The sequence below is a fragment of the Cheilinus undulatus genome, linkage group 20 (assembly GCF_018320785.1).
Source record: "Cheilinus undulatus linkage group 20, ASM1832078v1, whole genome shotgun sequence".
NCBI classification, from domain to species: domain Eukaryota; kingdom Metazoa; phylum Chordata; class Actinopteri; order Labriformes; family Labridae; genus Cheilinus; species Cheilinus undulatus.
Window position 1 is genome coordinate 23,527,650 of NC_054884.1, and position 23,483 is coordinate 23,551,132.

At 40.0% G+C, this 23,483-nt stretch overlaps 1 protein-coding gene across 3 annotated transcripts in view; it reads left to right on the forward strand.

The window, feature by feature from the left end:
- The window catches only part of usp54b (ubiquitin specific peptidase 54b), a 108,347-nt gene that overhangs the window by 60,609 nt on the left and 24,255 nt on the right, over positions 1-23,483 (forward strand). For all 3 annotated transcript variants that reach the window (XR_005993489.1, XM_041816126.1, XM_041816127.1), the window contains 8 exons: positions 5,806-5,952; positions 12,632-12,781; positions 13,435-13,630; positions 13,848-14,030; positions 15,246-15,465; positions 16,146-16,535; positions 16,805-16,932; positions 17,031-17,189. Coding sequence is in view for 2 of the 3 variants with exons in the window: in XM_041816126.1 (XP_041672060.1) it covers positions 5,806-5,952; positions 12,632-12,781; positions 13,435-13,630; positions 13,848-14,030; positions 15,246-15,465; positions 16,146-16,535; positions 16,805-16,932; positions 17,031-17,189 (1,573 nt within the window). In the remaining variant the exon portion in view is untranslated. The remainder of the gene's footprint in view (positions 1-5,805; positions 5,953-12,631; positions 12,782-13,434; positions 13,631-13,847; positions 14,031-15,245; positions 15,466-16,145; positions 16,536-16,804; positions 16,933-17,030; positions 17,190-23,483) is intronic.

Sequence of the window (23,483 nt, forward strand, 5' to 3'; positions counted from 1 at the left end):
AAATTCTATTGACCATGATTGATTTATAAAATCAATAAAAGGATAAGGATAGGCCCTGTAGCTGAAAATAAGCTCAAAATTAAAAAGGCCTGTCTTTACTTTGGGCTGCACTGAAAACAAATACATGTAGATGGAGAAAAACGCTCCAAGATAGAGTGATAGAGGAAGGTGTCATTATTAAGGAGCTGTATGGAAGAACACGTGTGGTTCTTTTGCCAACCATGGGAAAGTTCTGCTGCTGACTTAGATCCAGCTCGGCCCCTTCCAAAGTATCGACACAAAGAGCCTCCTCAGTGGCCCCATCTCTCTCCACACAGCAGCACCAACACACCACAAGCTTATTCATGGGCTGAACGCTGACGTTGTGTGCGCAGTCCTGTGGGAGTCGAGCAACCTGCCTCTGTTTATCTTCCATCACTGGCAGGGCTGATCTTTTGTTAATACCACACTGGGCTCTGCTCAAACAAAGTGATGCTATTTGGATGGCAGAGAGGCTGCTGGGAGATACTGTAGGTGCCAGACTGAGTATTAGGTGCCAAAGAGGAAACTGTGAAGTTGTTGGTATATTCTATTTTTTGTCAGATATAAGCTAAAATTAATCCGATGTATTGAACTGATAGAAAAAATACATTTTCACACTTTGTCATATTTAAAATAGCATTATCAAGCAGTAAAAAACTTTCTTGTGCTTTGTTTTTAAGGTACAATATGCAGACTTTTTCACTGAAATATCTAAATGAATTAAAAAATGACGACTTTATGGCAAATTCATATTTTAGTTGAGCACTTTCATTTCCTCAAATGTTTCCAAAAGTTTTCAAATCTAGAGGAGTTCTTCCTTATTTTTGAAGATTTTTTTTTTTTTTAACCCTAACCCTAACCCTAACCCCCTCTCACAGACTGTTAATGTCAGACGTGTCTCTGTCAGAACAGAAAAACAAGCTAAGCTAACTTTTTAAATAAACCTGTTCAAACTTCTCTTTAGGGGTGAGGGCAAAGCATAAGGTAATGATTAGGATACCAATAGTTAGAAGGTTAAAATCTGACCTAATTACAAAATGTTAGATAAAGCTGAGTAAACCGTCTGCTTACAGGGAGAAAGTGTCCTTAAAAACTCTCCAATGTAGCAAATGTAGCTTATGTTGCTCATTTAGCTGTGTAAGCTCCATAGATAAGAGATCTATGTAGATAACATAGCTAGCTAAGCTGACAAAGCACATGGATATCTATGCGAACGAAGGTTCGAAGCTAATGTTAGCGATGTTGCTGCATTATTTACATTAGCTTTAGCTTCTTTTGTTAAGGCCCATGTTGCTCAAGCTAACTGAGCTACACTGGCTTACATAGCAAACTTAACTGTGTAGCTAGCATGAATATGTTAGCTTTAGGTAAAGCTAACAAAGCCAGAGGGAGCCACCATTCACATAACTACTTTTAAACGGGTCTATCCATAATCTAATCTAAGATTAGACCTCTGACCTTTTCTTCTGTTTTGTTTATGATATGTTACTTTCTCTGTGATGTTTGTAGTATGGATATTTAATGATTAAAGTTAATTTTTAAAAAATCTAAAACTGTAAATACACCAGACCGGCAAATTACAGCACTTCCGTTCTGACAGAGGCTCAACCTGAACCTGGGCCTCACATGCACATGGGTACAACACAACTGCCACGCTATCTGTACCTCAAAATCTTTCAGTTTGAACAGTCTGTGGCTTGTTATCATGTAACTGCTACTTGAAGCTGCTGTTCTGTTGCTGTACCCCATTAATGTTTGTTGCTGCTTAGTTTTAATGGACCTTAATTATTCTGTTGACCCCTGACCAAGCACCGATGTGGCCCAACTAGACATTTCCAAGCCAAGTAGAGAAGCACTGCTCTGCTGTGTATTTTTGATTGAGGAGTCTTCTCAGCAAAAACAGAACTCCATAGGTGGATTCACTAAGAAATAAACTATTGTTTTCTAATCACACAATAAGAGAGAAAAGCTGTTAAAAGTGTCTTTCCTGGTTTGCACTGCCAACAATCCCAGACTTTGCAAGTGGGATGCAGCATAAAGGAAGGCCACTTTAAAAAGAAAAACCTAAAACCCTGTTATTCAGTGGTAAAGTTGTATGCCATCCTATATTTTGTCTTAAAAGATGAAATAAGCTTTAAATTCTACATAGTACATTTCTGCATTCTTGTTCTTTGCTGGTTTGAAGTATGCAGGACTTTGTTGGAAAGTGGTATCATACATATCCATGTACTTATCAGAGTTTAACAAAGAGGATTAGAGTCAAAAACTGATAACAGCAGGGATCATCTCTTAAGTAGGTGCTCTAAGAATAAGAGCAAAGTCTAAATGTGAAAGAAGTCTTTTGATGTTGGAAATGTTGGAGGGAAACTCTTCTAATTTGACTATTTGTTTTGTAAAAATGTGCTAATGAAGCTGATATGATAGATTTTAGATAAATGTAGAAAGCTATAATTTAGTGTTTTTTCACTGTAATGAAGAAAAGAACCATTTAAAACAGAAACTATAGGTACAACTTGAAGAACTTGGCAGCCCTTTTCAGTAAATTAAGACAACAATGTGCAAGAAAACCTTTGTGGCTCCTCATGTTGGTGTTTCTAACATGAGTGAGGGTAAAGAGAACACACGTTCATGGATCATAGAAAAATAAGACAGTGGGATAATGCTGGATACCGTAGAGGCAGTACCTTTAAGTTGTCTTATGATTCTTTTAATGTTATAAATGTTCTGTTTTAATAGGGAGGACCCAATATCAGTACAGGTACCAAACCTCAGTGCTCATACTGACTTTGTAGATACTGTACTCAGTAGCATTTAAGGGCATGGTATTTTTCTGTCATCATGTAAGTATGTAGACAAAGTTAGGGCCATGTCTGAAATGTGGTGATATTTTCACATGAATCAGGATGCTAAAAGTGGAGCACTCTACAAACCTTGCACCGCTGTACTTTCAAAAAGAGGGATGAGGAACATCTTAAAGGGGACATATTTTACCCTTTTAAGACAAGTTTATACCGGTCTCAGAGGCCCCCAAAACAGGCCTTTGAAGTTTGTTGTTGAAACAACACTCCAGTATAGGATTTTTGTATGTTTAAATTTTTGTATATTTCAGCCCTTCTCAAAACGAGCTGTTTCTGTCTGTGGCTTTAAATGTTACTGAGCTTTCTGACTCCGCCCCTCTCAGGAAATGGATGTAGATTTCCTGAGTTTCTTCAAAGATCAGTAGAGGAGGGTGGAACTTACTTCCAAGCGGGGAGGACCAACAAACTTTTGAAGTAATTTTAAGAACTGTAATGATAATGTCAAGTATTCATGTACTCCACATTGGTGAGTACCCAAATATAGATACACGTGCCTAGCGTAGAAAGTAAGAGCTAAAGTATCATAAGAGGGTAAACTGGCAAGAAAAATAGCAGTGATTAAATGCATTTGTCCTGCGCTTGATTATTTTAGGGGCACCATATATTCCTCAGTTTACCAGATATTGTGATTTATCATTTTATGATTGTCTGAATATATCAATCATTGCAAAATCACCTTATCTTGCTATTTTTATTATGGGTTACACATCATGCTTTATATTGTGCCAAATGTCATATCATCCCTTGTCATCATGTTGAACCTTATCATATCATTTCATATCATGTAGTTTCTTTTCATATTTATCTTTACTTGTTTTGTTGTATCTTGTTGTGTTGTATCGCATCATGTTGTTTTGTACAGCCGTGTGTCATGTCGCTATATTGCACCTTGTCCTATGGAATTGTTTTGTTCTGTATTATTATTGCATCACATTATATCATATCATATTGAATCATACCGTATTTCTAAATATCTTTTCTCATCAAATCATGTTATCTTATCCTTACATACTATTTTTGCCATGTTGCATCCTATCCTTCCTTTCTGTGGTATCATCATATCATATTTCGTATCATATCGTATCGTATCATTCCACATTATATCCTGCCATATTGTTTCATGTGATATTGTTTCTCATCATATCATTTATCAAATCATATATACTGTACTGTATCATCTCTTTTGTGTAATGTCTTTGGTTATGTTTCACCTTGAGACTTTCATACGTAAGCCTTGTTGAACTCAAAAATATCAGCATATTGTGAGCATAAATTCCTTGTGAAGTGTAGCATTCTTTTCCCTTCTGTTCCTCTATAATCACAGTGGCTCTGAGTTTTCCCTACCTCGACTGGACCATTATTACAACTAAATACAAAGATATTTGTTGAGATCTGGAGACAAAGAACTGCTTTAAATGTCCTACATGGAGAAAAATATGAGCAGTGAGAGTCAAAAAGATAAATCCATGGATACTTTCAGTTTGGAACAGAAAACAAAAAGTGGCTACTGACAGATATGACCCATTTAGTCTATGCAACAAAGAAACAATGCAGTTCTGTAGGCAAACGTGGGGTCCAACCCATGTGTACCCACTAAAGAGGCTGGTGAATGTGTGTATTTACATAGGGTTGATTTGATATTTGCTATCAGAAAGCTGCATGGTAAGCATTTGAAAGCTGTTTGAGTGTGAAATGATCCCAGTCAGGATCCAGTTTGATTTCTGTAGGTAAAGTTTAACATATTGATTGACTAAACAGAAAAGGCTGCTTGTCCAAGAGATGATTCACCAAAGGGAGCTTTGTTGTTGCTCAGCATAAAATTACGTGTCCAGTCAACAAAAATAACAGCTAAGTTAAAAAAAAAAAAAAAAAAATATGAACTCAGTGACCCTCCATCTTACATAGGTAAATGTTGTTTTACAGTGCACCTCCTACTGGGATTGTCTGTTTTATTTCTGTTTTATTGGAATTCTGAGGAAGCATAAGCACAAAATTTTCCTGAAGTTGTTTCATTTTTTGCTCTGAAGAATGCACTGATCAGCACTCTGAAAACCTCCAGTATCCTATGACCAGCAGCATTGTTACATAACTCTCTCTCCCTCTCTGAAAGGTCTGCAGAGCCACAGTGAACACAGAAATCTTTGCATATAAAATTCAGAGATGAGTCTGCAGCGATCAGCATCGTATGATGAAGCAGAGCGGCTGTGTTTGTGCTGTCATGTGATGGATGATGTTGTCACCAGCAGTGAGACAGCACAGAGGGCTCAGTGAGGTCCATGTGTCCCGAGTTAACAGATAGCCTGAGTGTTGGTGCTGTTTGGCTCGTGTTTGCGTCGCTTCTTTCTTAGAATCGAGAAGCAGTCCCTGGCAGGAACCTTCGTGCTGTCTCTGGTGCCAGTGCGAGGCGTCCCGCCGCCCACAAAAAGGGAGAGTTCTGTGTGTGTTTTTGTGCATATGTGTGTGCAAGTGTTTGGCAAAGCGTCTGGTTGCCGGGGTGTTCTCAGGCTGTTTCCGAGCCGGCTCTGTCAACACTGCGTGCATGCTCGTGCGTGTGAGTGTGAGTGCGCAGCGGCTCTGTGGTGGGTCATGACTCAAAGGAAGGAGTCAGAACACGCGGTTCTGAACTCGACAGAAGGCCCAAGGGACAAATAGAGCTCAGCACACGGCTCCTTCCTCTCTCGTTCTCTCTTTAAGTCCTTTCATCATCTCTTTCCTCCCGCCTTTTATCTCTGCCTCTCATTCCTCCACTGTTCCCTCTATCTGAGTGTCTATCTGCATGCAGGAGTGTGCTCATCACTGACAAATAAACGGATGATTTAAGCGATGCACACCGCTGTCACACGTCCTCATAACACAGGATGAATAAACCTGTTTGATGACACCTTTTTTTTCTTATTTTCTCACCTCCTCTCTCTTTTTATCTCAGAGTAACTGTGGGGAGGTGCTGCGTATCCGCCGGGTGCTCATGAACTCACCGGAGATCGTGTCCATCGGCTTGGTTTGGGACTCAGACCACTCAGATCTGGCTGAGGACGTCATACACAGCCTGGGGACCTGTCTGCGCCTGGGAGATGTAAGGGAATCACACATAATAATACACTCATTTTAAGCAGGCAATTTCCCCCATACTAATACAAATAAAGACAGAAAATACATGCATTTGCAAGTGAAAAGACCTTCTCGTGGCATGCCTACCCATTAACCACACACTAGTAGACTCAGGGGGCTCCAAATGTCTCCTATTGAGAAAAAAGCAGCAAAAATGCCCTCTTTGATGGCCGCCTGATACATAAACAGGATAAAGTGCCCTCCAGGGAGCCTTTATGATGTAGAAAATGTGATACAGTGCCCTACAGGCCGCCCTACATGCTAGAAAACATTCTGATTTCTGTTGCCCCGCTGCATACAGATGCTTCTCCTCCCCTGCCCCTCAAACAACGCGTTACAGTAAGATGAACATCTGTTGTCAGAAACAATAAACCACAAGTGTTTATGGTGCTGACTCCTGAGGCACTGGCGGAGGCTTTCAAGAGATAACTGTTACTGTAAAACACTAAAAGCACACACTGATTTTAAACCTCTTAAATTTTCTAGTTGTGCGGTCCACCACTTTGGTCCACGCTTAAATATTAAAATTGGGCTCCTACATTTTTAAAGAGAGCAGCTTGTGATGTTGGAGCTTTTCAGGAAATACTTTAAAGTGCAATCATTTTGCCTGAGAGTGGGACTTTAATGTTCTCAGCTTGTTATTAAAAAAAGAAAAAAGATATTAAATGTTAAAAGAGCTCAAAGGTTGAAGTCATGACGCAACTTACAGTTTTGACTTTGTTCAGCAGGTTTTGTAACTCACTGCAATCTCTCATTTGTTATAACTTTAATCTATATTTCAGAAACAAGTGTGTTCTTTTGTTGAAATTTAAAGGCAGATCATCATCAAAGTTAACCAAGAGAGTCTGGCAGCAGCCTGCAGGTCTAAGACAGCCCACTTGCAGACCACTATGGTGAGACAGAATCTGTCAAAAGAGAAATGCTTTCAAAAAAGGTTTAAAGTAACATTGGATTAAACTACCACTTATGGTAAGGGTAAGGTACCAAAAGTCAAAAAACCTGGCCTGCACAGCAAAAACAAAATGTTTGATAAAGCTGAGTAAACATTCTGCTTACAGGAGGAAAAATGCTTGTCCTCCATGGAAACACTAACTCAGCAAACATATGTTAGCTACATGAGTTATGTAGGTTATGTAGCTATCTAAAAGTAACTAAGCTAATGAAGCTATGTAGGGAATGTAGCTAAATAACTAACAGAAGTCAAGATAATGTAACAAGATATTAAATAAAAATGTTAAATTAAGCTGAGTGTTAGTCTGCTTACAGGTAAAAAGCCTGTCCTTCAAGAAAACCCTCTAACACAGCTTACAAAGCTAAGGTTAAAGCTTGCAAAGTTACATTAGCTTTGTAGATACTGTAGCTACTGTAGCTCAATCTAAAGCTAATGATGTAAGCTACATAAAATATGTAGGTAGCGTTTCCATCTTCAGCTAACAAAGCTATGTTAGCTACCTTGATAACATAGCAAACAGCGCTAACTTGAAAGCTAGTGAAGATATGTTAGCTACATAAGCCATCTAGGTTACGTTGCTATCTAAAACTAACAAAGCTAAAGCTAACATAATAAAATGAATAACTAAAAATGTTAAATCAAGTCAATAGTCTGCTTAAAGGAACAAAACTTGTCCTTCATGAAAACATTCTCATGTAGAAAACATAGCTAAGGCTAAAGCTAACAAAGCTAAATGTAGCTAAAGTTGCCAAGTTGAAGGCTATGTTAGCTACATAAGTTACGTTGGTGACATAGCTATCTAAAGCTTAGAAAGCTTATAAAGGTATGTTTGCTGTGTAAGCTATGTTGGTAACGTAGCTACGTAACTAATGTAACTAAACTTAAAAAACAAACTACGTTAGTTTTGCTAGATTCTGCAAAAACTTAACCTTTTTATTTATTTATTTATTTTTTTACCGGTAGTAATGCAAACACTTGCTCGCTTTTGCTCCATGAGCATTAGTCACAGCTCACGTAGCCTCATTGGCTCAAGTAGTAATGTAACCTCTGACCTTTTTTCTGTTTTATGTATAAAATGTTCCTTAGTCTGCAACGTGGTTATTTCATGAATGTGAGTGCCAGAATGTGTTTATGAATAAAGTCTTTTTTTTTTTTTTTTGTTTCTTATGCTTTAAACAGTTGTTCCAACAAAAGATATGTAAACCATCTCCCCGTAATTCCTCCTTACGAGAGGCATGGTTACTAACAGCCATGGCTAAACAATTAAACGCCTGCCTCTTGGCAGTCAGCACCGGCATCACTAGTGGGTTATCCCAATTCTTAATATTTTTTAATAATTTTAGACCGCTATTTTCCACTGTAGCTCCAGATAATGGCTTCTGCCATGTTGACATAATGCTTTTCAACCATACTGCAGTGTGCTACTTCCTGTTCAAAGACAAGGTGTAGGTTTAATACTTATCGGGTCCCACTTATCCCAAATAAATGGGGGAAAATCGAAATGCATATAGCAAGTTCATTTTAGACTAGTTGACAGAACACAATTATGATTTACATTTAACCAGATTTGAAATCATTGACTTGGGGCATCAATGACTTAATCATCAGAATGCAGACGCGTTTGAGTCTTTACTAGGCAGCTTGTAACATGGATTGGGACACAGATCAACACATGATTTGTTCATACATTCAGAACTCCCTGAAAAATTGGGAAACGTTCATAAGTGTAGTGCATGTCTTAGAGTGGCTCATGTGACATTATTGACGTTACCTGAATAAAACTGCAACCACTAGAGGGCCTCATTGAAGAAGTAAGGGAGAGTTATGATAGGCAACAAGTCAAACAAACTTAAACAACTGGACTTAGGATGCAGAAAGACTGTCTCAGTCTAAACTTAAGTTGTGTTTGAATAATACAAACTTTACCTCACTCTAGCAGCAAAAATACCTCACAGCATGTTCAAATAAACAATGAAGGACACAGACATATGATTTTAATGCACATATGCAGCACACAAGCACAAATACAGATAATAAATATGTGCATGCTGCAGCACGCAATAAACCCAACCAATCCCACTGCATCACACAGAATCCCACTTTATAACACATGAAATAGTCCGCCTGATGGCTTCTGCTCTCCTATAAAGCTCAGGATTCCTCGGTCTCGTGCTTCAGCTTTTACACCTCACACACTCACAGACTCACAGACACACAGACACGTGTTTGGCCCCTGATACTCTATGTCATGACTGAGTAATGTTGATGCATTTTAATGCTACTGTAACATCTCGGGCCGCATTCTGAAGTGATATCTATGAATAATGGATCAGTGAATATGAGTATGTGTTATAGTGAGTCGACTTCTTCCCTCTATCTTCTATCTGCCGTCTCCGCCTGCTGCTGTCGCTCTCGCTCTCATCCCACCGCTGCTGCGAGATGGAGCTGGTTGTTAGATAGAAATCGGAGGCATAATTTATCGCATTTTTTGCTTTTGTTTAGCTGTTCAGATTGGAAAAAAAATGAATCCATCTGCCTCCTGTATTCCCCGCTCTCCTCCTCTTCTGCTGCTTTCACTCTCTCTCTTTGTCTGGCTCTCTCTCTTTTCTGCTTCCATGTGAATCTTTTTTATGTCCTTCCTCTGCTTCAGTAAGGGCATTTTCAGAGCTGGAACAATTAGTTTGTTGCAAATATGAGATAACAATTTTGGTTCATCTTCATTGCAAGCTGTTTATCTAACAGATACGCTGAATGCTTGCTGGGCCTTCTTGAAAATAAGGATTTGCTGATTATCTTTTGTTTTGTCTCACTGGAAATAGAATATTTGTAAGTTTTTTTTTACAAAAGATGCAATTTAAAGACAAAATTAGGCTGTGGAATCTAAATGTTTGGCTTTTCTATCACAAAGAAGATTGAGAAATTGCCTTACATGGAAATAATCAATTATATAGAGTATTTGTAGGTTAAAGAAAAGGCTTATTCATCTTTGTGACTATATTAAATATACACAGGCAAAGATAAGGCACAGGAAACTACTAGGGATGTCCCTAGTTTCCCTGATAATAAGCAGAATTGTAAATTCAGTCTTAATGATTCATCTTATTGTAATAAAACCCTCAAAAAGTCCAAATTGAGTACTAATTTAATTGGCACAGCTAAACACTATCAAAAAAAAATAATTCTGGTGCCCTATTGATGATGAAATCATGTCTAAAAGACACTTTTAAAACCTACTTTTTCATCTAAAAAGTTGGGTGTGTCATGTATACCAGTGCAGCCAATAGAAGCATCTACAATGCTAAGACGTGCCACCATGTCCACAGACTTTGACTCATTCATTACCTCATAATCAAGCATTTAAAGAAAGATGTGGGATACTGTTGAGAAAGTTGACCTTGCAGAGTACTAGTTTGATTGAAATGACTCCTAATATCAAGAATGACCAGCGGAGGTGGGCAGTGCAACTGGTAGACTGTGCGTCTGTACTTCACAACTATCAGTGCCGCTGCAGGCTGAAAGCTCAATAACAGACTGTTAGCTTGAAGGACCTCAAACTCTCAAAGCGAAGACGGGCGCAAAAAATGCACAAAAAATGTGGATTATGGGAAATTCGAAGGGAACCTTTTTTTCCTTTTCCTTTTTTTTCCTTAGTGCCCCTTTTTAGGATCATAATAAAGATCTCCTCTCAAACTGAAATCATGAACTTAGTTATAGATCAGCATTTCACAAAAAATAAATCATGAACCTTTTTATGAATGGAGTGATTGTGAATACAGTGATTGACAGGCATGTGCCAGTGTGGGTCAAACCATCCTGCCATGGGGGAGCCTCGGGGGGTTTTAGGGTCATTGAATTTGATTAATTTACAAAATGTAAACTCCACTTCATAAACTTAAGGTCCTCACACTCCAGAAGCAAATTTATCGTGCAGATTATTCACACAAAATATTTACTTTTTGAACCTGTAGCGAGTCAATGCAAGCTTCCACACCAGCAACATCATTTCGCAGCTGCTGCGGATATTTTTTTCAAAGTTTTGCTCCAATGAGCACACATGGTGGTGGTGCCGAGTTTTAAGGCAGACGGAGGAACAAGAATGTTCTCTCTAACACCACCTGATATTTGTCCTCTTCTCATATCTGTCTGTAGTCAGTTTTTGTGTTTTTGCCTCACATTGCCTGGTAGAGAGGGAGACAGGCAGCAGGCAGCCTGACATGTCTATGTGAACGCAAATGCGCTACTCACACAGCTGGAGCTGTTTCCAAGCTAACAGGACTTTATTCCAGTGAAATATTTACCAACACAGTCTCCTCTGACCTCAGAAATACGACTTATAAATGCTCCAGATCAACAAGCTGACTGAAATTACTCCTCTGACCAGTCTGAAACACAAGCAGGTGAGCCAATCTGTGTGCTGTGGGGGAGTTAACTCTTCTCACCGCCACTCTCAGCTGTGCCCTTATTACTATTATTGATCATATTTAACATAAAATGAATGAAAAGTCAGTCCCTCCTCTTACAAACTTGGCTGGCACAGTGAATGTAACAGTGAAACTGAAAAGCACTGACCTCCTAGTTGTGCAAAAAAGTGCCACGCTACGCATGGAGTGAAGGACAGAGAGGGAGAAACCTTTTATCTTCCGCTCTAATAAATATCACTGTTTATCAGAGGGCAGAGAAAACACACTGCAGACGTTCACAGCACGAATTTGATTTTAGAATGTACGAAATATACTCGCAACATCGTGTCACTCTGGACGTGCATAGAAAGGCGATCAACCGACCAACTGACTGGAAGACGTCAGCCCTAGACATTACCATGGCAAGTGCTTTGTTTAGGCTTCATAAAATGATTTGCAGACATTTCAAGCATGTAAACTTTCCGTGTGTAAAATGTGCACTACAGGGATCACTGTGGAGAATTTGTTAACAGTGTTTTTTATTTGGCACTGGCATCGGTGAGTAACATGTACCTTTTGCCATCTGGGTGGAGGCAGGGCTGAACGGAATGTTGTGTGACAGCAGAAGCAAAAGCCTTATCTTAAGGTTGTAAATCAAAATGCTGCCAAACTGCTCTGTGTACGAGACACTATCGGTTCACTGTGCTTGTTTACATCTAGGCAGTAGGGTGGAAGAGCAGGCCCATTAACTGGAGCTAGGGCTCCATCATGTTGTTCATGGCTGTGTTATAGCTTGGACACAACAATTAACTGGCATTGTGGGCGTACACTTATAAAAATAAAATCAGTTTAACCAAATAGGAATTCTGACACAAACAACAGGTGACAATGCTTAATTGCTCAGTGGCTTATTGCAAATATTTCCCTAAAGATGACAATATTATAGACATAGAGATACTTTGTTCTTTAACAACCATCTTTAGTGCTTAGGCATCAGGATGGGATCAAAGCATCATTTTTGCTTGATAAGCTGCAGCATAAATGTATGTATTACTGTGCATTATTTGCCGCTACAGTTTTAGAGAAGTGAGCAGTTTAAGATGAGAGTGCATGTTAATGATGACTGCATACAGCATAGGTGAGCAAAAATGTGGTTGTAGTCCTATTAACTCCTCTATCTCTATCCCTCTTCCTACTGCACACCTCTCCTTTTCCTCCCTCCCTCCCTCGCTGTCTCCTCCCCCTCCCTCTGTCACCTCTCTCTCCCTCTCTCTCTCCCTCTCTCTCTGTAGTTGTTCTACCGTGTGACAGAGGAGAGGGCTCGCCAGGCGGAGCTCTACTTGGTGGGCATGGTGTGCTACTACGGCAAGCACTACTCCACCTTCTTCTTCCAGACTAAGATACGCAAGTGGATGTACTTCGACGACGCCCACGTCAAAGAGGTGAGACTCAGTTTGCAGTCGGAGGCTACATGCTGCAGGACGGGGCAGAAGGAGGAGGAGGGGGGTGAGGAGGAGGGGAGGGGGGTGCTGTACGGTATCTGCTGCATCTCCAGCTGAGCCGGTGAGAACAGCAATGATGAGAAGTAAGCTGTGTTAGTTTGAGTGCTGCATGGTCAGTTCTTTTGAAGCCGGGGTGGTTTTATGATTGATAAGGTGTTTAATGTTTCATCCCTGTCTATGTGTAAATTGTAGTGCAGATGACACTGCTCTTATGATGTGATATTGTATGATTTAAGCTTGAGTTATGCCTCATTTGGCCGGAAAATGTGATTTGAATTTTGCAGTGGCTGTATCAGGGGAAGCTGGGCGAGTTTGCTGAGTCAAAATGTGAGATAAAGTGGATTTGCATGTCCTTGACACCTCTGTCAGCTTATTAGATTACACAGCTAATGAAAAAGTGGAGGAATATATCAATAAGGACACATGGCTGCACATTGCATGTTTGACCTTCTACTTTTCATGTCTTTTGTGTCATGTTAGATCTTCAAAGGGAAAAATTTACCTCCTGTGTTTGTGTTTGTGAGCCTATGTTGGTTCATATGTATGTTAATGTGTCTTTTACATGTTTTTGTGTTGCCCTGCTGCACCTCCAGATCGGCCCAAAGTGGAAGGACGTGGTATCTCGCTGTATCAAAGGCCACTATCAGCCCCTGCTGCTGCTCTACGCTGACCCCCGTGGGACGCCGGTGATACTGCAGGAGAGCCCAAACCCCTGTAGCAGCTCCAACCCGCAGCTGGAGCTCCAGCACTGCAGCAGCAGCAAGGCCGGCTACGACAGCGAGGACTCCGGTACAGCAGAGACGACACACATCAGATCACATTTCTCTGTGTTTATCATCGTCGGGGATGGGGGTGCACACGAGGTTGCAGCTTTAAAGCTCTGACCTTCAGCCCTATAATCCAGCTCCAGCTTTGTAAACTGCTGAGAAGTTGCTCTGCTGCAAACATATGGAAAGGCAGGATTTACCAAAAGGTCATCTCTCTTTTTCTCTTTGTTCTCTCTCAGGTCGGGAGCCATCCATATCTAGTGATACTCGTACCGACTCTTCAACAGACAGCTCAAGTCACAGAGCCTCGCGAAGCCGGCCTCTCCATCAGTCCACAGGCAGCCATCTTTCTAACGAATCACAGACCACTGTGGTCTGCAACTACGACATTGGCACTCCACCCCACGGTGCAAACACCGGAGGTAAGACTACATTTAAGTCTAGCGTTATCTGCACTTTGTCTAGAATTGTAGTAGCTCCAGAAAGCTGTACGAGTAAGAGGCAGTTCATAATAGCTGCAAAAGCCCAAGTGTCATCTCTGTACAGTTACAGACACACTAGGAGCTGCTTTAAACATCTGAAAACTGAAATAAAAGGTAGTAACAGGCAAAACACACACACATGTAGTAGCTCCTAACAACTGCAAACACACAAAAAGTAGTTCTTTAGAAGGATTAAACACACGTACACCTTTGCAGCAGCAAACAAGAAAGTAACAGCTCATATCAGCTGCAAAAACACAAGTAGTAACCTAGTTATATCTGCAGATACACAAGAAGAAGCTACTTACTGCTGTAAACATGCATAGATTAGCTTTTAACAGCTGAAGATACACAAGAAGCAGGTACTTACAACTTCAACTACACAAGTGATAGCTACTTACAGATGCAAAGTAGCTATTTGCAGCTGCAAATACACCAGTAGCAGCTACTTATGCTAAAATACACAAGTTGCATCTAACTACAGCTGCCAGTTTACAAGTAGCAGCTATTAACAGCTGCAAACATGTGTGAAGCAGCTTCTTACAGCCACATATACACAAGTAGCAGGTAATTATAGTTGCTAATACACAATTTGCAGCTACTTACTTGTGTAATTTCACAATTTACAGCTACCAACTGCTGCAAATGCACAATTGACAGCTTTCTACAGCTGCAAATACACAAGTAGTAGCTACTTACAGCTGCAAATACACAAGTAGAAGCTACTTACAGCTGCAAATACACAAGTAGTAGCTACCTACAGCTGCAAATACACAAGTAGCTGCTTCTGACATCTATATAACCATAAATAGTAGCTCCTTGAAGCTACAACTACAGAGATAGTCACTCTGAACAACTGAAAACACTAGTTGTAGCCCCCAAAAGCTGTAAACATACAAGTCACTGCAGTAAAAGAAAAAGGCATCAAACTGTGCTTGTTAGGGACAAATTCAATGAGGGCAAAGGTCAGTTTTCAAGTCTTTGTCCAGATAGAGTCCTTTATCCCTATGCTTCAGTAGAATCTTCAGGGTTTTGCGCCCCTTTACCAGTTACTCTTAAGTTTACTGCCGCTGCTGCTGAGATAATTGCTCCCAGTGGGATAAATAATAAAAAAAAATACTATTGGATTTACTTTTCCTCTTCTCTCACACACAGACTCAGCGGTGGAGGGTCCTCCCCGCCCTCCCTCTCCTCCCCTGCTGGAGTACAAGGAGACGGCCGTCTTCCTCCTCTCCTCCCGCCGGCCACTCACTTCTTCCTCCTCCTCCTCTCGTCCCCTGTCCTCCTCCTCATCGTCAGGAGTTGGGGGCTGCGAGGGAGGAGCTGGGGGGCCCCACTGGGAGGATGAGAGCACCAGCAGTGAGAGCAAATCCAGGTACTGCACCAGGGATCAACACGCAGACACTTGGACAACGGGCATAGCCAAAACACAGAAGCATTATCAACTGAAATTAACTTGAATTATTATAAGTAAGTGCAGAATTTCTATGCCAAAGAATGTAATCATTAATGGAGATGTGTGGAGGTTCAGGTTGTAATCTTATAGTCAAATGCGTCAAAGACAAACCAGTTACATACAACCACAGTCTTCCATATTTGCAGTGAAGTGCTGCATAGCAGTTTTGCACTGCTGCTTTCCTGCACTAACAGCTGCCTGCGCCTCCCCAGTGTATTTTTAGCATGAAGATTGTGAGTTTAGATGTTAATTTGCTCCCAGTATTTCTATATATTCACATAAAAGCAATAAAGCCTGTGAACAGCTTGCATTCTTGTTTTACAGCTTCACATGTGCACCACCAATCTGAAATTTGCACAGTTGGTGTGATAAATGGTTAAAATCTGCGTGAGAGTGTTCTCACTGAACTGTATTTAACTCATTTTGTAGGTCAGGTATTTTTATTTTTTGACTCACGTTTGAAATGAGTTATTCCGTTTTATTTCTGGGCCCTTTGACTTAAAGGTGCAGATGCACCTTTTTAGGTGCATCAACAGCCAAGTAGCTTGCATTTAGGTGTTGAGGAAATATAAGCACGTGCATTTATTTCCCTTGTTTAGTTCTTCTGGAGGCCGCTACAGGCCCACCTGGAGGCCCAGGAGAGAGGCCCTGAACATTGACAGCATATTCACCCGACCGAGAGGCTCCTCTTCGGGCTACAACACCCTGCCTGGTCCCTCTCTCCCTCCTGAGTCTCAGGACTCTCTTCCATCCGTAGGACCCTCTCCTGCACCCACACAGCCTGGGTTACAAGAGGCAGAAGGGAGGGAGGCTGGGGAGTTGGAGGCGGGGTTTGGGCTGGTCGGGCAGCCCAGGTCTCTGGGCAGCGGGCGGACGATGGGTCCCCCTGCCCCTCCACCTCTGCGAGGGGTGGAGCACCAGCCACGACTGATTCAGAGGATGGAGAGCGGCTACGAGAGCAGTGAGAGGAACAGCAGCAGCCCTGACAGGTAGGAGACACACATAACAATTACTGTCTCTTCCTTTCTGCCTCTGTCGTTCATTGTGTTTCTCCCCTGACTTTCCTTGTCACTCTTGATTTTCTGTTCAATTTAACTTTAACAGCCTCAAATTCGAATGTGACATTAACAACAACAAATTGTCCAACGGTAGTCCAAACAAATCAATCAGTGGACATGTTTGTCTTGAGCTGCACGATCAACTTTTCCTCTCTTTTCTTCTATTTTTTTTTCTCTTTGTTGTTTTCTTTCTCACACAGGGAGGTGGGGCAACAGAAACGGGTGCTGATGTCAGGACCTTCATGGCGTACGGTGCCCAAGTCAAAGAGCAGTGGTGCCATCCTGCAGGAACTGCCCTCCCCGAGCTGGGGTGGTGGCACTATCTCAGGTCCGTATCTGAGTAGGTATTTGAATTCATCCACCGTACTGTACTTTTTATTTATTTAAAGATTTTCTTTTCTCGCCTATGTGTCGGTGTGCATTCAGGCTCAGGGCGAAGTGAGCTGGATGAGCTGCAGGAGGAGGTGGCGAGGAGAGCTCGCCAACAGGAGCAGCAGAAGCGGAAGGAGGCGGAGCGGGAGGCAGCCATGGGATTTAACCCTAAACCTAGCAAATACATGGACCTGGACCAGCTCCAACACCAGGGTAAGGAGAAAAGAGGAATGGGCAGAGACAAATAAGAGGGAAAGAAGGAAATTAATGAAGGTTTCTTGAGGTCTAAAGAGGTGAAGAAAACTTATTTTCTCGCTCACCCTTTAGAAATGTCATATGATGCAAATTTTAAACTTTCTATTTTGGGGTGCTTCGTTTTCTTTTGCCTTTTTGTTAAACTACAAAGGATAGAATTTCAGTCCTTTAGGTCTGTTAGAGCAAAATTGTTCATTGATATGTCCCCATCTAATGACCAAATCTGGATAAAAACAAAATCAGTGAGTGAGAAATTGTGCCTTTGATTGAAATGGTTCTTTCAGACGGCAAACAACAGGAGTATTTTAAAGCTGCACAGGCAAACTTCAGAGAAGAAATAATTAAAATTCACCTAAATTAAGTTAAAAAAAAGGGGAAACAGAATTGCATCTCAGCCTGAGAGAGGACAGGGTAGTTTATACCTTGGCTTGCAACTGAAAAGATACGACAATGCCCCAAATATTTCAAATGAGAAACAAAGTTTTGACACTGTTAAGCATGAAAAGCATGAAAAAATACTAATACAGCAAACTTTAAGACATACAGATACTTCAAAAAAGTTACCTGAAAAAAAATTGAAATAATAACAAGAACTAATGCAGCATAAAGTGCACAAGGCCACTAGGGGGAGCTCTAATTTAAAAAGCTTCGCCTTTGTCAGCTATGCAAATCCTCCAAAGAGGTATTTCAGTTAAAAATATATTACCTCTTATGTCTCATCAACTTTCTCTTTAAAAAAAAATTAAACTGTCTTTTTGGAGCTCCCCCTAGAGGCCTGGAGGCTTCAGCAATTTAACTCACAAAGCAGTGTTTTTGTTTGTGTTGCATTTGTCTTGAATTGGCAAAGTTACTTAAACAACTCCTTTCTCCGGACACAAATGTTGGTGTTGTAAGTTCGCCCTTGTCAACAGCCATATTTCTATGCTGTGCGTCATTCCCTGATCCGGGCTGATGAGGTGTATTTTAATGTTGAAATCTTGCTGGTGCAGCTTTAAGGTCACATTAGCACCTGTTGTCTAGCTCAGCAGTGACTTGTATGTCCGTGATTCTGTCTGACCTCCTCTTTGTCCTCATTCCCATCTGTTGGTTTGTCTCTCCATCTGTCTCCCTCTGTCTTTTTTTTAAATTTGTCTGCGAGTTCAGCGAGTGTTACTATAACTCATGGTGTTTTTGTTTTTGTGCGTCATCCACAAGTGTTCGATGCCAAACAACTGTGTTGATGTGTGCCTGAGTGTGTCTGTTTGACAGTATCAGCTGAGGTAATCAGTGTAGTTGAATGACAAAGAAAGCAAATCCCCTTCATGACATATATACTGCTGTGGGATGTTCACTGACCAGCACTGAGTGGAAAATTAACTTTAGGTTAAAAAAAGATTACAACCTCAGTTGAAGTTTAAAGGCTAGCTGTTAGAATTTCAGTCAAGGGAGTACACAATATGAGTGCGTATGTATCAGTAAATATTCTTTGTTCATTTAGACATCCCTCTTTATAACTTCAAAAATACAGAAAATTATAAACTGTACAAATATAAACAGACATGGACAATGCAAGACAATATGATATGCCACAATATGATACAATCCAATACTTCATGCTACGATGTAGTTAAAAACAATTTGATACCCAACAGATTGATACGATATATGTTACTACAGGTACATCTAAAAAAATTAGAATATCATGAAAAATTCAACATTTTTTGTCACTCATTTCAGAAAGTAAAACCCATATATTATATAGACTCATTACACAAAGAGTGAAATATTTCAAGCTTTTATTTCGTGAAATTTTGATGATTATCGGTTACAGATAATGAAAACCCAAAAGTCAGTGTCTCAGAAAATTAGAATATTGTGAAAAAGTTCAGTATTGGAAAGTCATGGTGTCACACCCTAATCAGCTAATTAACTTCGAAACACCTGCAAAGGTTTCCTGAGCCTTTAAATGGTCTCTCAGTCTGGGTCAGTAGGCTACACAATCATGGGGAAGACTGCGGATTTGACAGATTTCCAGAAGACAGTCATTTACACCCTCCACAAAGAGGGTAAGCCACAAAAGGTCATTGCTAAAGAAGCTGGTTGTTCACAGAGTGCTGTATTCAAGCATATTCATAGAATGTTGAGTGGAAGGAAAAAGTGTGGTAGGAAAAGGTGTACCAGCATAAGAGATAACTGCAGCCTTGAGGGGATTGTCAAACAAAATCCATTCAAGAATTTGGGGGAGCTTCAAAAGGAGTGGACTGAGGCTGGAGTCAGTGCATCAAGAGCCACTACACACAGACGAGGTCTGTGAGGAATGGCACACAGATGAATGTGGCATTCCTCATGTCTAGCCACTCCTGAACCAGAGACAACGTCAGAAGCGTCTTACCTGGGCTGTGGAGAAAAAGAACTGGACTGTTGCTCAGTGGTCCAAAGTCCTCTTTTCAGATTAAAGTAAATTTTGCATGTCATGTGGAAATCAAGGTCCCAGAGTCTGGAGGAAGAGTGGAGAAGCACAGAATCCACGTTGCTGGAAGTCCAGTTTGAAGTTTCCACGGTCAGTGATGATTTGGGCTGCCATGGCATCTGCTGGTGTTGGTCCACTGTGTTTTCTGAAGTCCACAGTCAACGCAGCCATCTACCAGGACATTTTAGAGCACTCAGGCTTCCGTCTGCTGACAAGCTTTATGGAGATGCTGATTTCATTTTCCAGCAGGACTTGGCACCTGCCCACACTGCCAAAGGTACCAAAAGCTGGTTCAATGACCATGGTGTTACTGTGATTGATTGGCCAGAAAACTGGCCTGGCCTGAACCCATAGAGAATCTATGGGGTATTGTCAAGAGGAAGATGAGAAACACCAGACCCAACAATGCAGATGACCTGAAGGTCGATATCAAAGTGTCCCGGGCTTCCATTACACCTGAGCAGTGCCACAGGCTGATCGCCTCCATGCCACGCCGCATTGATTAAGTAATTCATGCAAAAGGAGGCCCAACCAAGTATTGAGTGCATAGAAATGAACATACTTTATCTTATGTAATATTCTAATTTTCTGAGACATTGAATTTTGGGTTTTCATTATCTGTATCTGTCAAGAAATAAATGCTTGAAATATTTCACTCTGTGTGTAATGAGTCTATGTAATATATGGGTTCCACTTTATGAAATGAGTGACAAAAAATATTGAACTTTTTCATGATATTCTAATTTTTTGAGATATACCTGTATACAAAAAGATATGATACAAAAGGATACAATAAGTGAAAATAAGACATGATAAGATTCTATACAATACGATACATTATGATATGACATAAATTCTTTATGGGAAGTACATAGCCCAGTGATGACTTATACTTTGACTTTAAGTCACCATGTCTCAGCCATTTCATCTGTTTTGCAAAGATACAGAGTAGCCAAAGATAACTCTTAAAATTCATCTTTTTAGTTTATATGTATTCATACTTAGGACATTTGTGGTTCCAAGAGAACAGATCCCACAGCCTATGGTGGTCCTGTTGCTTCAGCATGCTGATATGCTAAACAAAGATGGTGGAGATTATACCTGGTAAATATAGCATGTTAGCATTGTCTGTGCAAACATGTTAGGAGGCTTATATCAGTATTTACATTACTGTGACAAAATGAGGCCTCAAAGAGCCACTAGCAGTAAGAGACTGTTGGCCGTGTTTGATTTTTATCTCACAAGTCAAACTTTATGCATTTTTAATACACCATTAGGCTGTGGGACTTTACATGGGCAGGACTGCTGTGAGATTTACCCAAGTCTTAAAAGCAAAATATTAAAATAAGGACTAGTAGCAGTACAGAGAGATACTGGGCAACACTGATACAAAACCCTGAATATTGCAACACACTAGTATGAGTACTTCAATAAATAAAATAAATTGCTAGCAATAACACATTAGTAGGCTTGCTATGAAGTTACACTACAGCTAATTAATATTTTCAGAAGATCAAATATTACCAGTATTGGATATGTTTTCTAATACCTTATGGCAGTGGTTCCCCTCCTTTCTCTCTTATTGGCTTCTAAGAAAAGCTAAGTCCCCTCAGGATTCACGTGGAAAATTAAATATCAATTTCAATTGCCTTCGTCGATGAAATCCCAACATAATAGACCTACAAACATTTGTTCTTGCCAATTGTCTATGTGAAAACAATCCATTATTACAACAACCTAAACCTTGAAAAGCAGATGGATAGGCCCCTTTCTTTGTTTCTCACTGGTGAATCCATCTTGCAAAACTCCCATCTGAACCGTTTGGGCCCGGTTAGAAAATGACAGGACCAATCAGCGACGAGGGGCAGTACTTTCAGGCACGGCAGAGTCATGACATAAGCAAGCAACAACAAGAGGCCGGTGCAATTATGGCGGAAGAGATTAGCGTGGATGCTGCTAAAGCACCGGTTTTATCAGAACTTGATGGCATTTCTTCGTTAAATGAAGAACAAATGACAAAAGTCATTTACTGACTTATTACGTTATTACTTGGTAGCTGCGCACGTGCAACTCGGTCGCAGCTACATCATGTGTTTTGTTGCTCTGATTGGCCCATAAAATTGTAACAGAACGTTCATCCATATTTTTTCAAATCCTCTGCCCTTCCCCAAATGCTTAGTATTGAAGGTTTCCCAGATGGATTTGTGAAACAAATCTATCTGGCGTGTCAGGTTAAGAGCCCCTTGTATAGATAAAAACAACTCAGAGGATCTGTTAATCCAAAAAACTAAAAAATTAAAAAGTCATTAATTACTAGAGGAAAAGTTACTTCAAAGCTACAAATTTACATCAACCAAAAATGTATTTTTACCCCTGACAGCCTATTGTATCATATTTGATACATACTTTTATGAGACCTCTACCTAATCAATATGATCAATAAATTAATTAAAAACCTTTTGAATACAATCTGATATATTATAAAACTGCTCTCCAGTGGATTATCAGTTTTCCAAATACACTTAATGTATCAGGTGTGACTAAGAAAAAAGATAAATTTTATGACAATTTTTCTTTTATTGGATTTCAGTATAATATTAAATAAACATCTCATTAAAAAAACAAACAAACAAAAAAAGAATTTTCTGGCTTTTATTTGAGTTATCAGGCTTTAAGGGGTTTAACAAATTTTTTGAGGTTATAAAGTTGAAAACAGCCAATGGCCTGGAAGAAAATCCCACCAGATGAAGCTTTTGTCCTTGTTCGAGTCCTGCAAGATGAAAGCCTAATCAAATGATACTAGATTTGGACTTCTAAGAGAAATTTTCTGTAATTTGGGGTTATACAACCACGGTTTCAATTTAGTTTACCATAAATATTTGACTTCACACTTTCAAAGATTAATAAAATTAGAAACTTACATTTTTTTTTCGTTTGTCAAATCTGTGACATTTTAAACTGAAATTTCAATTTTTTTCTTTTAAATAACAACTTTCTAAACTCAGAAACTATGAGTTTGGGCTTTTGTAAATAAATGACTTAGTAATCACAGATTTTTAGACATTTTTATTTCAAAAACTAAAATAGCATCTTCATTTTTGTGTCTCTCAGGATGGCCGTAGTATGCAGTTGTACATTATGTTTGTAATCATGATTCTGAAAAAATGTACATCTGATTTTTACAGCCCCAGTCTCAAGAGGTGCTCAGACCCAAACCAATGCTTTAGACCAGTGATTCTCAGCTGGTGGGTCGGGACCCAAAGGTGGGTCACAAAGCAGTTTCCAGTGGGTCGCGACTAGGTGTCTGAAAAAAAATAATGGTGGCAAAAGTCTAGAAGTACTTATTGGACATGCATCACTACATTTTATTTTACCCTGTTTTATTGGGTAAATTTAAATGTTTGATCAATATTTCAACTAATTTATCTTCTCTTTTTGTAATAACTGGCTACTTTTCCTATGATAATGAAGAAAGTTCTCTGGAAAATTGGCAAAAAATTGACATATAATGATGAGGAAAGAGGGCATAAAATTTACCAGGTTTGTCCCTTTTCTTTTTTATAATATAAATGAACTAAACATTTGTGTTGAAAATTTTTTTGGAAACCTGGGTTGTGATCTGTTGTAAGACAGACTGGTGGGTCCTGAGGCCGGACCAGTTGAGAACTACTGCTTTATACCATATGTAAGCATTCTGTTGGATTCTCAAAGGATTGTAATGCCAGGGTCGAATCAAAAGAAGACATTTTTCTCTATATTTCATCACTATCCCTCAGGTTATGGAAAAGGATGAAAAAATTCTC